General features: G+C 44.0%; 1 protein-coding gene across 1 annotated transcript in view; it reads left to right on the forward strand.

Moving 5' to 3' along the window:
• cacna1aa (calcium channel, voltage-dependent, P/Q type, alpha 1A subunit, a) overlaps nucleotides 1–12,512 on the forward strand; it is a gene marked incomplete at both ends in the record, with an annotated part of 72,084 nt that extends 59,572 nt beyond the window's left edge. Inside the window, 10 exons of the mRNA XM_079233090.1 lie at nucleotides 591–705; nucleotides 1,273–1,380; nucleotides 2,330–2,433; nucleotides 4,263–4,378; nucleotides 4,485–4,617; nucleotides 6,545–6,658; nucleotides 8,055–8,093; nucleotides 9,844–10,057; nucleotides 10,262–10,629; nucleotides 11,709–12,512. Of these exons, the coding sequence (XP_079089216.1) occupies nucleotides 591–705; nucleotides 1,273–1,380; nucleotides 2,330–2,433; nucleotides 4,263–4,378; nucleotides 4,485–4,617; nucleotides 6,545–6,658; nucleotides 8,055–8,093; nucleotides 9,844–10,057; nucleotides 10,262–10,629; nucleotides 11,709–12,512 (2,115 nt within the window). The remainder of the gene's footprint in view (nucleotides 1–590; nucleotides 706–1,272; nucleotides 1,381–2,329; nucleotides 2,434–4,262; nucleotides 4,379–4,484; nucleotides 4,618–6,544; nucleotides 6,659–8,054; nucleotides 8,094–9,843; nucleotides 10,058–10,261; nucleotides 10,630–11,708) is intronic.
• Nucleotides 12,513–16,442: the final 3,930 nt, after the last annotated feature.

Consider the following 16,442-nt stretch of genomic DNA (forward strand, 5'->3'; position numbering starts at 1 on the left):
AAAACAAAGTGTTCCCCTTCCTTAGATTGGTCCCTTGGTTGTTTTTTGTTTATTGGCTTGTCATCTGGTCTCTGTTATTCTCACTGTGAACCTCCAAACCCCTAGGGGGAGCTCTGGATAATAGTAGCTGCCACTCAGCCTGTCCTCCTATTTCTTTGTTGAAGGCTCAAGATCACCAGTTTAACCAACCTGTGAGGTCTTTTGGATTTCAACAAACATACATAGATGACATTATGGTTGGACGATAAATTTATATCCGAGTTGAGGGAAGAATCTGTAAAAATAAATATTCTACTTTTGCACTCACAGGTTCTCTCATATGACAAAACAGATTAAAATCTGTGAATCCCTGAAAATTGCATTTTATAATATGGTTAATTTGACAAGGGCTGAGTCTGAGCCTTTGTTAAAGGTAGACAGACCGAGTCAGAGCCTGCTACACACAGATTCTATGCAAAGCTCCCTCAACCTCCTTTCCCCAAACCCCAATCTTCTCCCCACTCCCCCTTGTCACCTGGAGGTTCCACATACATACCACTCCACTTGCTTCCCCATTGTCTCACCACTCACCCTGATTGGCTCTCCCACAGAGACTGCTCCGTATGGATCTGCCTGTGGCCGATGACAACACGGTCCACTTCAACTCCACCCTCATGGCGTTGATCCGCACAGCACTGGACATCAAGATTGCCAAGGGTGCGGAAGGTTTGGAATCCCTCTTTCCTCCTTTAGTCCAATTTTCACATTCTTTCTTCTCCTTTTTTCTTATTTCCCCTGTAGTGCAGTGCGGTCTGCTATTTCTGTGCTGAACCCTGAAACCTTCAGCTCTTCCTGATGCTTCTCCTACAGGAGCATAAGTGCAGCGTGATTCCTATGGCAGTAGATCCTGCGTAGCATGTTGTGTGTGAGGCGGAGGTCCTTTGGAATCGAGGTTCTTTCAAGTCCGCTTAAAAACAGAATCACTTGTGTACCTTTTCCAGTGCAGTTAGGATTTGATCATCGCAATTATCAAAACCGTACTAATAAAAATCTTGTGTTGTTTGTTTTTCTTTGTTTTCATGTTTGTATGTCATCCCTTATACATTTTTGTATCAATCTGAATGGGTATGAATGTGTTGTATCTATGGATAAACTGATTTTTGTATACATTTCTGCACATGCCTGAATTGGTGTACTGTAATCGATGTACTTGGGCATGAATGTCTATGTATCTATATATGTGCGTATGTATCTGTATATATGTGCATGTGCGTGATTGATGAATCTGCTTAGGTGGTATTGACAAGCACCAGATGGACGCAGAGCTGAGGAAAGAGATGATGGCGATCTGGCCCAACCTCTCCCAGAAGACTCTGGATTTGCTGGTTACGCCACACAAGTGTAAGTTGCAGAGTGTTGTGCAGGCGCAGCAATGTGGCTTGGATGCAGCCAGCCTGTGTGCCGCTCAGTGCTCCAACGTTGTTTCTCTTCACGCCACCTGAAGGACCGCTTCTCTCAGCCAGTCTCTCTCTTACTGCTGCACCCTCTGATACAGCTGGCACATCACCCCGCACATCCACACCTATAAACCTCAGACCTATGAAGACATAAACAGAAGCATCGGAGAAAGCTCGGGCTGCACGGTAGACACAGAACTACTAGACATTCAATACCCTCACTCCTGTCCTTTCATTTAGCCACAGAAACCACACTCGCTAGAACGCACCCACCACTAGTCTCAGATCCCAACCCTTCTAAATCCTCTCCGTGCCTCAGATCAGAGGGTGCCTCACTATAGATCAACCCTCTATAGACGTCTTTTCACTTCAGGGGCAGTCAGCTGTGTGCCCTAGGCTGGCTGTGCGTGATAGAATATAGTGTATATTTGTAGTCTTATTACACTGAGAACAACTGCACAGGTGCTAACGCACTCGTTGCATGAGAATATAGTTGCTTTAGTTTGTGAAATGCATGAGATTTGCTATCAGAATGTATTGTGCATTTAGCATTACATTTGCAACCAAGATATCACAGATTTATTTATTTTATTTTTGTTGACGACTTGGTTAAATGATTGCAGATTCCTGAAGCGACTGAGTTCGGTATGATCTATATCACAATGAGATGCTTTGACTACACGGTTTTATCTGTGACAAATATAAAGTAAGATCCAGTAAAAAAAAAAAAAGAAGACAAAAAAAAGATCTGTCTGTGAAAAGACTATATGCTCAATGTTGTGTGTGAGATGTTTCTCTGTTTGTGTGCATGCCTCACCCCTTTCTACCATTCCTCGCGCTCAGGGTCCATACCAAAAGGTCTAATCTTGCAGGGTAACTTGTCATTCTCTCAGCAGCCACAGACCTGACAGTGGGGAAAATCTACGCAGCTATGATGATCATGGAGTACTACCGGCAGAGCAAGATCAAGCGCTCGCAGGCTCTTCGGGATGAGCAGGTACTGCTGTCTCAAGGGGAATAGCACGCCACTCTACCTGCATCCGACCCTTTAAAGTCAAAGGCAGACTGACTGCACTGAAATCCAGGCTGCAGGGCTGTAGTCCCTTTCATATAAGCCTGGGCTGTGACAACCTCTGAAAAAGGACTGACATAAGCATGTGGACAGTCACATAAAGGGGCTTAGACACAAATCTAATGCTCTCCTATATGCAACGCTCCTTCACGAACAGCCAAAACAGTGCTGCCATCTGCTGGGCAAAGATTATCACTCTTTGCTTTTACAATCACTTTAGTATTAGCAGTAAAACAAAAAAACAAACAGCTAACATAATTCATGATTCAAGTACAGTTCACAAGATTTAAAATGCTAATTTAAGAGATGATTTATATCAAAGTGTAGCAGTTATTAAGCAAGTTTTCGAGAGAAAGCTGAGTTTGGATTTATGCACGCTGAAGTGTTGTCAGAGCCCTGAAGGTGCCCATGCCTGAACAACATAGGAGCCCACATCATGGCTCCTTCTGCTGAGCTCGATTCTTCTGTGTGTGGACTGCTTTTAAAGATACTGTACTGTGTCATCCCATATGATCGTAACCTGACTTGAAGGTGTGCATTATGATATTACTGCACCCTGCCCTGTCAGTGACAAAGGGGACCACCCTACACATTTTTGCTGTATTTCATCTTAGTGATTCAGATCATGAGATGATATCTTATCAGAACTAAAATGTAATAACCCCAAACAGGTTTATGCAGCCAGCATGGAGCATAAACATTTCAAGAGCTGCATGCTTCTGAGGACGCTCACCAACCTGATATTGCATTGCACGTGTAAAGACAGTTCCAATGTCTCTCAAACATCCCTCAACCCATTGTTTTACTTACTGCACTTCTCTCCCGGCTCCTTTCCACACATACACCTGCTGCATTGTAGGCTGCAGCCTGTCTTGACCGGGGCAGCAGGACAGCCCACCATACATAGAAATGTCTTTAGTGCAGATACCTTCCCACAACAAAATAAAAGTGTTATGTGTGTTCTACATGTTGTACATAATATTATATGTAGTGTTTGCACTCATTGATGGGAAGTTTGCCACAGTTTGGATTTGAATAAAGGTAGGAAGAACTGAAGAACACCTCATTTTAAAATGACAAAACTAAAAAATGTAAACGTTTAATGCGAGAGATAACTTTTGAAATGCACTGGAGTTTATTTCATCCAAAACATGTAAGTGGTGGTTATATAGGTAGTACTGTTAAGAATTTTTTGAAGTAGATGACTAGTAAATTAATAACAAGTTATAATTAATAACGTAGCATTCATTTCACCTGCTATGTTCCCCTCCACAGGATTGTTGCAGTGTTTATCTGCCATGATGTCCATGAGGCCCACTCGATTATTTCTCCCCTTTTATATCGGTCTTCTGTTTTTCAACGTAAGAGTATTTAGAGCCATCATCAGATGAAATGATTACTGATCATTATCTTTGAGCCACAGACCGAGTGGGTGAATTCCACATCCTAATTGGACCTTACAAAGCATTCTAATGGTTAGAGTTCTGGACCTGGAGGCCTCAAAGGGTTGGCAGGTCCCAGAATGCCCTCTTTAGTCCATGCCTCTGTCCTGTTAACTGCTGGGCATCAGTTGCTCAAGACTCCGTTGCTCGCATTTATTCCACTTTTACCTCATTACCTCTATTGCCTGGCCTCGCTTCAGCCGCCAGCCCTCTCTCTACCTGCCCTATGTTCCCTGCTCTGCCCTCTCTCCCTCCATTTCCCTGTCAGTCTGCCTGATAGCTGGCGACGGCCATGTTGTATATCTCACACAGAATCGAACGCCATTACTGTTTCAGCGTGTGGAGCCTCCTTCCCCCACCCAGGATGGGGGTCCGGGACTTAACAACTCCCTCCCTCCGCCTGAGACAACGGAGACTGTCAACAGCCTGTGAGTGGGGTTTGGCTGTCGTGTTTTACTTTACAGGAGGGGGTTTGTGCAAAGCAGACCAATGAAGGAAAATGTGTTTGGGATGGTGTGTTTGTGTGTGTCACAGGCCGGTGGAGGGAGGGGTCCCGGAGAGCCAATCATGGATTACGACTCGTGCTCAGGAGATGTCCCAGAAGGTCGGCAGCTGGAGCCCTGAGGGACACCCTGTGGACGGCCTGGGAAGCATGAGCAACTCTCAGGTAGAAAGCTCATACATGCACACACCAGGATCACATCGACCAGCACTTAAACACGATACAAATTAAATACATCTTTGTCGTACACCAAGTTTGTGTCGACAAGTACTCAAACACTCGAGCCATTCTACATTTGTGTTTTACTTTCATATCATTGCTATCAAATGAACTCCCAAAGAAACATTGAGGACGCTTGAATGGTAAAATGAACTATGACCTTCATGTAGTTACAGATTGCAAATGCATCTGCATTGAAAGATGTGTCTTCTTTATTCATAACCTCTGTGTGTTACATTAATTAGATGGAGACATAAGGACATCAGGTTTGTGTTTCCCCTTCCTTATAACTGAGGTCAAAGTAGAAATACAGCAGGGCAGGGACTTGATGTTTTTACTCTCCACTCTAGTGAAAATAGTATCAGCAGTATGAACGTATGCTTATGGTTAAGGGTACTCTTGCCAGTAGTTGAGAAAATAAACAACATTCTACTGCAGTACTGTGTAATCTGAAGTCACCTTGGCACAAACGAGAGAAGCTCAGAGCTCATATTGTCCCATCTTTGCTGCCTTGTTGCCTTTATTGTTTCTACTCAGTAGGTCATTTCCATGTCCTATGATCTCTCCTTTCTTGGTTTTTCAGTTAGCATTGACATGCCATTAAACCTTTCTTTGACTAGTTCCATCTCTCAAACCTGTCTCTTCACACAATGTGTTATCTTACCGTACATTTCCACATTTCATTCAGAGTCTACCTGGCCTCTACCTTGAGAGTGGTTCATGTCCCTGTCATCATAAACCTCTCTGCTTGTAGACCTCCTGGAGGGCCTGACAGGTCTCTGTATCCCTATAGCATAGACACTTCTCCATATCAATCCATAGAGGTCTGGAGAGGTTTACACTCAGGAGTTGGATAGAACAGAGTAGCTGTCGGCTTCATTCAAACTGAATGATTACCTACAGTTAGATGAGGCACATGAAAGGATACAGTACAAGCAACAACATGATATATTAGACAACAAATGCCTTTAGAGGAAAAACACCACCCAAACACTTGAATGTAATGAGAAGGCAGACGGAGCCAATGAGAAACCAAGTGGTTTTGCATTTTTCTGGTATTACACAATTTTCTAATAATGAAATAGCTGGCACTCCATCTCTGCTAATTGTGTATATATATATATATATATATATATATATATATATATATATATATATATATATATATATATATATATATATTGTCAACATAAACAACATTAAAAAAGTGCCACACCTCTGCTGACAGATTCAGCTCCAGTTGTCGAAGTATCCTCCAAATAAAAAAGAATTTGGCATATTTGCTCGGTATTACCTGGGGAAAAAATGCAGAATTTAGACTTGATGACTGCAGTTTGTGTAAACCAGCCAAACAAAGTAGTTTATACGCAACCCGTGCTCTGCCTCCATTGCATCAGCGCCTGCACCTGACCAACACTGGCATGTGATCAGTTTGGTTTCTCACATGTCCTTTGGGCTGCAAACGGGATTCCCTTCAAATCCATTCCTGCTCTGACTCAAAAGCTCCGATGCCATCAAACAAAGAATCTTTGCATTTGCTTTACATTTGCATTTGCTTTTGACAGCAGCCTTTGCAAACACAAAATTGTATTTTATTTGGAGTATACTCATGAACTTAAGACCCAAGCAGTTGATTCCTTTTTTCATTAATCTTACAATTTAAAACAAACACGTCTAACAGAGAAAAAAAAGTCCCTCCTCACACTCACACACTCACCAAATTCTCCAACTGACTACTTTTACCTCTCTGAGACCCTCAATTCTCTTTCTCGCTTTCTTTGGATAACAAACTTTCCCCACCTATCCCCCATACTCCCTGTCAGTTTTCATGGCAGCCGTCACACCATCTCCTGCTCTCCTGCTCTGTTTTCAGACGGTAGAGATGAGAGAGATGGGGCAGGATGGTTACTCGGATACTGAGCACTTTCCACCAATGGAAGGCCATGGCAGGGCCGCTTCCATGCCCCGCCTCCCAGGCGACAACCAAGTGAGCAGCATTCTCACCTTTCCACTCTCTTTCTATTTCCCCCATTGTCTCTGTTCCTCATCTCCTTTTGTTTGAAAAGATCAAATTCTCAAAGGTCTGGCTCGTTGCTCAAAGATTTATTGCTGTGGTTACTGGAATCCATGCTGGAGAAACTTTGGCTCAGGGTCAGACGGGGTTTCTGCTAAATGATGGCGTTACTGATAAATTCCTATTAGGTGTGGTCCAAAGCAAAGGCTATATATTTTTTTTTAACAATAAACAAGATCTGCTATTGTTACAATATTTCTGGCTAAAACATGGAAGTGTTTTGCTGAAATGTTGACCTCCAATCTTGAATTCCAAAGGACCACAGCAAGGCAAAGTGAGACCTTCTGCTCTTATCCCTTCCTCTCATCCTGCCTCCTGCATGGAGATTTTTATCCGTGGGTGTCCCGTTTCCATCTAACACACTCATCCATTTTATCTTGTTTCATACCTTGGTGAGTGCTCTGGTTGTCATATGCGCACATCATATTTATAACTACAAATGTGCACACACACACATACACTATACATACATACGCACTTCTCTGCCCGCCATTATTTCCTCTTTTGTCGAGACCCTGATTTACTTCTCTTTTCTTCAGGTTTTTGTACTAAACTGTCTCTTCCTTCCTGTCAAAGGTTTTGCCTCTGCCGAACTCTTTGAATTTTGGGAGCTTTTGTTGTTTTTCTGTTTTCAACAAGGACTGGAACCAGCATGATAATGCGTGTTACATGTGTGCGTGGGTGTGGGTGTGCCACACATGTGTGCGTGGGTGTGGGTGTGTCACATATGTGTGTGTTTGTGTGTGTTCCGCTGTTCTTTCTGTGCCCTGAAACTCACACTGTTGCTGTCACACTGTTGTCTGCCGTGTGTGTGTGTGTGTGTGTGTGTGTGTGTGTGTGTGTGTGTGTGTGTGTGTGTGTGGACACCATTTGTGCGTGTACTTTGCTGATTGTCGTCATTGCTGTTGTGATCGTAGTGCTGTTGTTTGAGCATTTTCATGGTTACCATGTCTATATGACCCTGTTTTGGCTCCACACACCCGCAGTCTCTGTGGTAAGTGTTTCTCTTCCACCTTCACTTCTGCTTTGGTGTCTAATCAGACTCTCTTTCTCTGTCCCTCCTTCTCTTCCTGTCTTTCTCTTTCCTCTCTCCACTGTGGCACCCCATCTCTTTTTGGGTTGAACCTCCACCTAACAATTGTACTCCACTGTACCCCATTTCTCTTTCATTGTGTATCAATCCATCCCTGTCTCCCTTACTTCTCTTCCTCCCTTCTTGGTTCTGTGTGTATGCTCTACGTGTGACCACACTTTTGGTGTATTTGTGGCTCTTTGTGTGTATGTGTGTGTCTTCTCTGTGCTCATACAGCAGCGGAGGAAAGGGCGACCACGTAGCAGTAACCTCAGTGTATGTACCCTGTCTTCCCTGTCTTGTCTCTCTCTTCCTCTTTTTTCTCTACCTTTCACACTCTCTTGGAACTTCTTTGTTTCCCCCTCATTTGTCATTTATCCATGTTGTCTCTTTATCATGGCAGGGATTTTCTTTCAAATTGATTCGGGAATATCTTTTCTGGCATGACCAAATCCGATGCCAGCCCAGCTTCCAAACTGAACCCAGCATTCTTAGCTACTTCTCTCTCGTGCACCTAAGTGCGCGTGGGTGCACTGGGTCTGGAATTGGACTGAACGCTGCACGTCCCTGTCATCATCAACAGTCATGCCACACTGTCCCGTGGCCTCTGTGTCTCTGTCTCTCTTCTCTCAGCTGCTGCTAGTGCTCTGTTGCGCTCTGTCCTCATGCCCGTGTGCTCGTCTTTAACGATGTTGTCGATGTTTCCCCCGCCTGTGTTCGAGTCTCCATTCACACCTGCATGCAAGAAATGTGTTGAAATGCGTTGAAGTGGGACTGTATTTGTGTGTAAGTGTGTGTGAGATGAGAGACAAAAAGAGGAATTTGGGATTTTGGGATGTGTGCGTGGAAATTGATGTGTCGTTGGGATTCTCAGTGCTACTCCTATGAGGCCAGATAAACTAGTGTTAAATATACATCTGCCAACCTGTCACCTGTCGGTTGAGTTGTCTAATACACAATAACTGGAAAACTGTCCGGCTCAGCAGCCAAAAGGATCCAGCACTGAAGAAACCTGATATGGTCCAGGTCAGACACCATAAGCTCACAGACATAGACTGTCCTGCTTTCCCCCTCAGAGTATGAAGCCTCTGCCCTGCAGAGGATGTTCTCATGTGGTAGAGGACTCAGGACACCCCCTATGCACCTGCATGGCTGGAGGAAAGTAGAGGAAATAGAGGAGTTTTGTGCAGCCTGGAATGTGTCATGTTCTGGGGTTTATGGGTGGTGAGGATGGAGGACTGTTGCAAGTCGTACTAACATTTCTATCTCCTTTATTATTTTACAAAGCAAGTTAAAGAAGCATGGAAGGCATGGCCGTTTGCCATCATCTCTTTTACTTTATTTCTTGTTATTCTTTTTTCTTATATACTTTATTATTTCTCTGTATTAGGGGTCGGCAATTACTACAGTTTCAGCCCTGACACTTTGGTGGTTACCACGGGTGCAATGGAGACATATGATGTGAATGCTTAAAATATACATTATTTTATTAATCTGGAAGTACAAGATCCATAACAATAATAAATAGTTTCATTTTAAAAATGGGATATTACTCATTGAATTCCATTAGACTTAATTTCAGCAACAGGATCTCTTCACATGAAATCCTGTTCAGTAACTTGGTGCAGAATGACAGATAGTCATAAATATTAGATGGATAATTAAGATCATATGCTGACATATACTGAAGGAGACAAATAATTCTGATGGAGTCCCAGATCTGGCCCATGGGCTGCTTTTTGCCGACCCCCGCCCAATAATCTGTATAAATATTTTAAGTAGCATGATTGGAAAAATGTTACTAATGTGGGAGAGGGCGATGTGGGAGGACGGCTGGTGGGCTTTCATTAGGGTTCAAGAAACTGACGCCATTCACACACATACATATACACACATACACACAATGTCTCTTAACCCTCATGGACAACACCAACTCAACAATCAAAGGAAACATCTGTACCCTGCATCTCTCCCTCTCTCTCTCTCTCTCCCTCGCTTCCTCGTGGGTTCTCGCTTTCTCTCTCAGACCATCAACGACAGCGGTCTCATGAAGCGCTCCGCCTCATCGCTGGGCCACAGCAGGTCCGGGCGGGGCCACAGAGACAAAGGAGGTGCGGACGACTACAACATGGAGAGTGTACCTGAGGAGGGGAGAACTTCCAGACATGGACACCGGCGAAAAGACCGGAATCATCGTGCATCTGAGAGGTCCCTCTGCCGCTACACCGAGGCGGACACAGGTGGGGAAGACCACAAACACACACAAGTAACCACATGTATAGACAGATGCTGTGAGTAGAAGCAACATGACAACAACAATTATTAGAATGTATTGACTAAGAACACATAGGGTTTTGTGCCACTTTTGAGTGTTGCTTCAGTGTGATGTCGTATTTTTATATTCGCCACACACCAATAATAACTTCATTAAACTCCACCATCAGGCCTGGGCACGGACCTGAGCACAACCACCCAGTCGGGCGACCTCACGTCCAAAGACAAGGATCGCGACAGAGATCGCGGCCGGTCCAAAGACCGTAAGCACCACCACCACCATCACCACCACCACAGCTCTGTGGACAAGGAGCGCTATGTAGCAGAGCGAGGGGGCGAGTACGGACACAGGCCTTCCCGCGACAGAGAACACGAGAGAGAGCACGAGAGAGAACACGAGAGAGAGCACGAGAGAGAACACGAGAGAGAGCACGACAGAGAACACGAGAGAGAACACGACAGAGAGAGGGAGAGAGAGCGGGACCGGCGCTGGTCACGATCGCCCAGCGAGGGTCGCGAATGCATGGCGCACAGACAGGTGGGCTTCTGGGTACTTGTGTGCATGTGGTGTCCATCATAAAAAAGAAGTGTTATGACCACATTTTCTGTGTTATGCTGAAACATATCAAACAAGGGCCTCTAGTTGGTTGGTGGTTAACTGGTGCAATTAACCTATAATGCCTTGGTGGTATTTTCTGGCTTTTTTGACTACATGCACACAAACATATTCATTATTGTGATTATAATCATGTGAATCCAAGTAAATGTTTGTTAAATGAAGTCTCTGTTGTCAAATCACTGTTCTAACAACCAAACAAATATGCATATAAATGTATATTTGAGTCCCTAACTGCTGTCCTTATTGCCCTTCCTTAACGTGTTTGAACTGCCTCTCATCTTCCCTCCACTACCTTTCCTTTTATAGCATCTTCTCCAAACACACACATCTAAACATTTCCTATGAGAATAGGTAACAAGAAGAGTATCTCCCTTTTGCTGAGAAACTTCTGTGGTGCACACCGTTTAGCCTTATATATTGAATTGTATTATAACTTGTTTTGCAAAAGCAGATGAATTGGGGGATTTTTTTTCCCCCCCAAATTTACTTTTGCCTTTGTGTTGTAAATAATTAGTTTCTAGAACGTGATGCATACATGTCCACCAGCTCACAAACAATACATTAAAACACATTTGATGTATGTTTAGTCCTCATATTTACTCTGTTCCTCATTTGTTGCTCCGGAAATCAACCCTTTACCCTTCTTTTCTCCTGTCCTCTTTTATTTTCTTTCCTCTGCGTGACATTTTGCTTCTCTGTGTATGGTGCTGTTTGGAATCTCATCTTTTTTGTCCACATCCTCTGGTCATTTCTGCCTTTTTCTCCTCCACTCCACACACATTATGACTGGTGCTTTTATTCTTGTTCTTGCTGTGGGTCTTGTTCTTGTCTTGCTCTTTTATCTGGACTATTGCTTTCTCTCTTCTTCTCTATCTTTCTCTTTCTTTCCCTCTGTATTTGTTTTATACTCTATCTTTCCCATGCTCTTTATTCTACATGTTCTGTCGTTGAATTTGTGGTTCGTTCTTTTTATTTGCTTTATTTCACTTTTTGTGTAGGGCAGTAGTTCGGTCAGCGGAAGTCCCGTCCCCTCAACCTCGGGGACCAGTACGCCACGTCGGGGGCGCCGACAGTTGCCTCAGACCCCTGCAACACCCCGGCCGCATGTTACCTACTCCCCTGTTGTCCGTAAGGCCATGCCCGCCCCACCTGGGGGGCCACAAGGCCGACCCCCAGCCCCAGCTCCCCGCCACTTTTCTCCGGAGCCTCCCCAAGGCCAGGGTCCTCCTCCCGTTGGACCCCCAATGGCCCACCATGGCACATCCCGCCAAGGACATCATCCCCCACCTCGCTGGGGTGACACAGGTGGAGGAGGCGGCTCCGTGGAAGGGGATGGCGGCTTCTACAACCAGGACTATGAACCCCATCATGAACCACCTGCCTATGAGCAGAACCCCATGCAAGGTGGCAACCCCCACCCCCATTCTCTGGCCAACCACCCACTGCCGCCTCCCCCACAAGCACAGCCACAGCCACATAACCCTCATCCCCTTCCTCCACCACAGCCACACCCTGTAAACAACCCCCACCCTCATCCACAGCCCAGTCGCACCTCACCTAGGACTGTCGGCCATGCGCCCCCTCCCACCACCGCCCTGACTGGGCCTGTACAGGGCCAGATGCAGCCTGCTGCCCAGCGCCGCTTACCCAATGGCTACCGCTCTTCTTCACCATCCACACATCTCCATGGACCCCCACATACTGGGCCTCACAAGGTCCCCCCTCCAGCTGGGCATCCCAAAGGTCCCCGCAAGGGCCTGCATGAACCCTACAGCGAGACGGAGGACGACGACTGGTGCTAGCCTCTGGGGATGGGGAGGGGCATAAGGAGGAAAAGGAATTGATAGATGGACCAAAAGATGAAGATGGGAGGCTCTGAGCCTGAGCTCTGACTGCCAAGGGAAACCATGAATCTTTCTGTCTTGCCTGTTCAATGTTTTCCTCTCCCCCACTGCTTGGCATGTCCTAGTGATGGTGGGATAGATAAAGGGATAGGTTTCAGGATGAAGGGGTGGAACAAGAATGCTGAGGCAGGATCTGGAGAAACAATTGGTGTCAGGGGAAACCACCTCCATGTTCTGCTTGCATTGTTGTTGCATTCATATCTTGATGCCAAATAAGACCAACCTCAAACTGCAGTGTTTAAGGATGCAAGTAGGAGGGGTGATGGACACTAGTCGTTGTGTGTCTTAAATACGCCTCTGGCAACGAGCTACAGCCACTTACAAGATGTCAAGAGTTGCGACTCGACAAAAGACACTTGTCAGAGACAAAAGAAAGACCACTGTTTTTTTTGTGCATCTCAAAGCTAACTTCAGTTAAGTTAGCTGCAAAAAGAATCAAATCCAACCCAACCAGACACCAGTTGAATATTGATGAGTTTTATCATCTGTGTTTTTAAATAAGAACAAAACTGACAATGAGCCCTCCACCTGTATGAGGTGAGGAGGCTAAGTGGGTGAGAGAGTTGGGGAGTGTTGCATGGGGTTGACGAGTCTCTTGGTCAAAGGACAGGTTGGGCGTGTTTGGGGTGTTTAACGTTGTTCCCGAAGAACACCCTCCTCCCCGAAACAAACAATGTAACCAACCTCAACCCACGACCTATGAGAGAAGAAAAACAAAAATGTGGAGATGGGTTTCAGAAACAAAAAACAAACCAATAACTGTTTTCTGCAGTATTTCTTCTTCTATTCCTGCCTCTTCTTCCTCCTTCTCTATTACTTCTTCAAAACATTGAAGCTTGAATCTTCTGTTGCACCCCACACAGCTTCGTTTTTTAGACTTGCGGAGTTGTACACCCTGTGGAATCCTGCATGAATGATACAAAAAAATAATAATAATAATAGCATCAATGAGAATCTACTGTATGTGGGGGGAAATCTTATTGGTCCTTTCTGTTGTGGTCTGCAGGGTTTCTCTCTTTTTAAATGAAAATGCCTTTCTGTTTCTCTCTGTCTCTATGACATTCCTCTCATTGTACCTTCATTTACACTGAAATCAAGTGACAGAAGGCCACAGGAGATTGGTTAGTTATATATGTATATCTCGAAGGGACAAAATGATTACTTTTTGCTTGCTTGTCTGTATGTTCTGTGCGAGATGCCTGCCACTGATACAGCTGGAATTGCACATATTTTTTGTGGAGTGAACTTTTTGTAATTACAGTGGAACAACGATATACCGGGAAGCAGGGTAAAGTGGATAAAAGATGTGGTGTCCATATTGGTGGCGAAGTCCGACAAATCAGTAACATCTCAAAGTCTTCCAGGGTTTGGGGTTAAAACAGAGACATCTGAGAGAGAGAGAGAGAGACCAATAGAAAGGCGGAAAAAGGAGAGAAACTCTTCATCGTTGTTTTCTTTGTTATTGACCGTAATGATGGATTAACAGATAATATAATAACTTCTAATGATCATGATGATCTTGATATTGAGACAGATTCTCCATATTTGGTTTGATATTCTGTTCTGTATGTTTGTTTTCTTTTGAGCTCAGCTAATCCTTTTTCCAACCCTGAGGTGGAGCTCTAGCCCACAGTTGCATTGTGGGAGAATGAGCGGGAGGTCAAGCATGAGTCAGAGATCATCCTTAGCGGCCAATAGCTCTGTCTTTCTTGTCACTCTTTTTCAAAGCTTATATAGAATTTAGACAGTGGGGGAATTTTATTGTGAGTCCCCTTTAAAAATGTGTCAAACACAGCAGTTTCCGACCGGTTTCTGCATTTAAATGGATGCATCTTCTCTCCTGCAGATGCGAAAGCAGAGTTCCACCACCGCTTGTGACCTTCCAGTGGCACTGTATGACAAACAGTGTCCCTCCTAGTTTTTGTAGCACTCCTTTTGCTTCACTTGTGATTCAGAGTTGTTCTATCAGCGCACCAAGAACACAGCTTAGCTCATTCTCTCACTTGTAGACCACCTCGTCTGTGCTCACCTCGTGTAAACACAGCTCAGATGGGTTGGAGAAAAGATGTCTGGGACTCGTCATGGTCCTGGAAAACATCTATGTTCTGTGTGTATCACTCCAGTATATCTTGTATTTATTTCTGTGTGTTTCTCTGTGTGCCTCAATCTAACACTTGTCACTAACGCACACCACTGTCAGCCCCAACATTATTATTATTTTATTTATTTGGCCTACGTTTTACCTGGAGGCCTATCACATGTTGACCAGAGAATGCACCGAAAAAATAGTAAAGAAAAAAAACTGCCTATTAGTGTCTTTCCAACCTCAGTGGAATGTCACAGACAAGTATTTTTTCAGATCAGAAAGCACACTAAGTATGTAGCTCCTGGTTGTGGTGCGTGTGTGTTAGTGGGGCTTTTGCGTATGCGTGTGTGTGCGTATGTACATGGGTAATTGCTTTTCAGATACATTTTTGGTGTTTTGTTTTTCTGCTTACTTTGCTTTCAATTTTTTGTCTCCAGAAATCCTTTTGAAATCTTTAAGTTGATTTAAATAAGTCACTGTAACAATCTTTTTGAGTGTGTGTTTGTGTTTGTGTGTGTGTGTGTGTGTGTGTGTTTGTGTGTGTGTGTGTGTGCGTGTGTTTGTGTGTGTGTGTGTGTGTGTTGTGTGTGTGTGTGTGTGTGTGTGTGTGTGTGTGTGTGTGTGTGTGTGTGTGTGAGAGATGTCAATAACCCCCTGAATGAAACATGCAAAGCCCCAAACATTCACCATCCATCTTTGTGTCTATGCTGCAGTGAAAACCACTAACACGCTGATTAACCACACAAAGTCTTCAAAAAGCAATGTAAAGCCGCTACTGAGAAGAGAAAAAAATGATTTTTTTTTTTTTTAAGTACAAAAGATTAAAAAAAACAAGGAAAAAATATCTAGTTCCAGAAATGCATGTGCTATGTGCATGCCACACCGTGGGTTAACAGTCATCTTCAGGACATAAAAGAAAAAGCAGATTAATGAATTCAGAGGAATTAAAACAAAAAAAAAGATATATAGGTAGATAGATGTTTTTAAAAAGCAACGTTTCCTTTTTTTCTTCTATTTTTGAGAACAAAAAAGGTTAAAAATTACCAAAAAAATGTCTAAAGAATAAAAACACAAAAGAGACTTTGGTGAGAGTTTGTTTTCTTCTGTTACATGGGGTTGAGGCACAACACAACCATGTTCGGGACACCACAAAAAGAACTGTTTAAAAAAAATATACATACAAAGAAAAGTAAGTACAGTTCAGATGGTGTATTCTTCCTTCTACTTTTTGTGGGGATCAGAGGGTGCAGGAGCTAGCCAATTCTGATGATGTGCTCATTATAACTGGCTGTGGAACCTTTGATCTCTCACTCACTCCCTCTCTTTTTCTCTCTCTCTAACTCTGTCTCTCTCACACTCTTATCTGTCGCACTCTCAAGCTGTCTCACCGCTATTTCTACCAGTGCATTTTGTAATTCCAAACAGAACTCTTCCTAAAGAATAAAATCCAGAGAGAATGCAAACCGCTTTGCCTCTTTCTTGTCCACGTTGTTGCTTCAGTCTTTTTAACTGTGACGGTGTGTGTTGTGGGTGTGCATGACTCAGTGTGTGCTTCAAAGGTGTCCCGTGGGGTTTTCTTGGAAACAAACAAAAGAGATGTTTACTGTTACTCACCAAAATGCAACGTTTTAAAAGGAACATTGTTTACATCTGTTCACTAGCTGGCGGTCTTCTTCTGTCTTTGCTTGCTCTTTTCTGTGTCATTTCTGAGTGCATTACAGCCACCTGTTGGCAGGAATCTG

This window comes from Taurulus bubalis (assembly GCF_910589615.1).
Source record: "Taurulus bubalis genome assembly, chromosome: 17".
Classification (NCBI taxonomy): Eukaryota; Metazoa; Chordata; class Actinopteri; order Perciformes; family Cottidae; genus Taurulus; species Taurulus bubalis.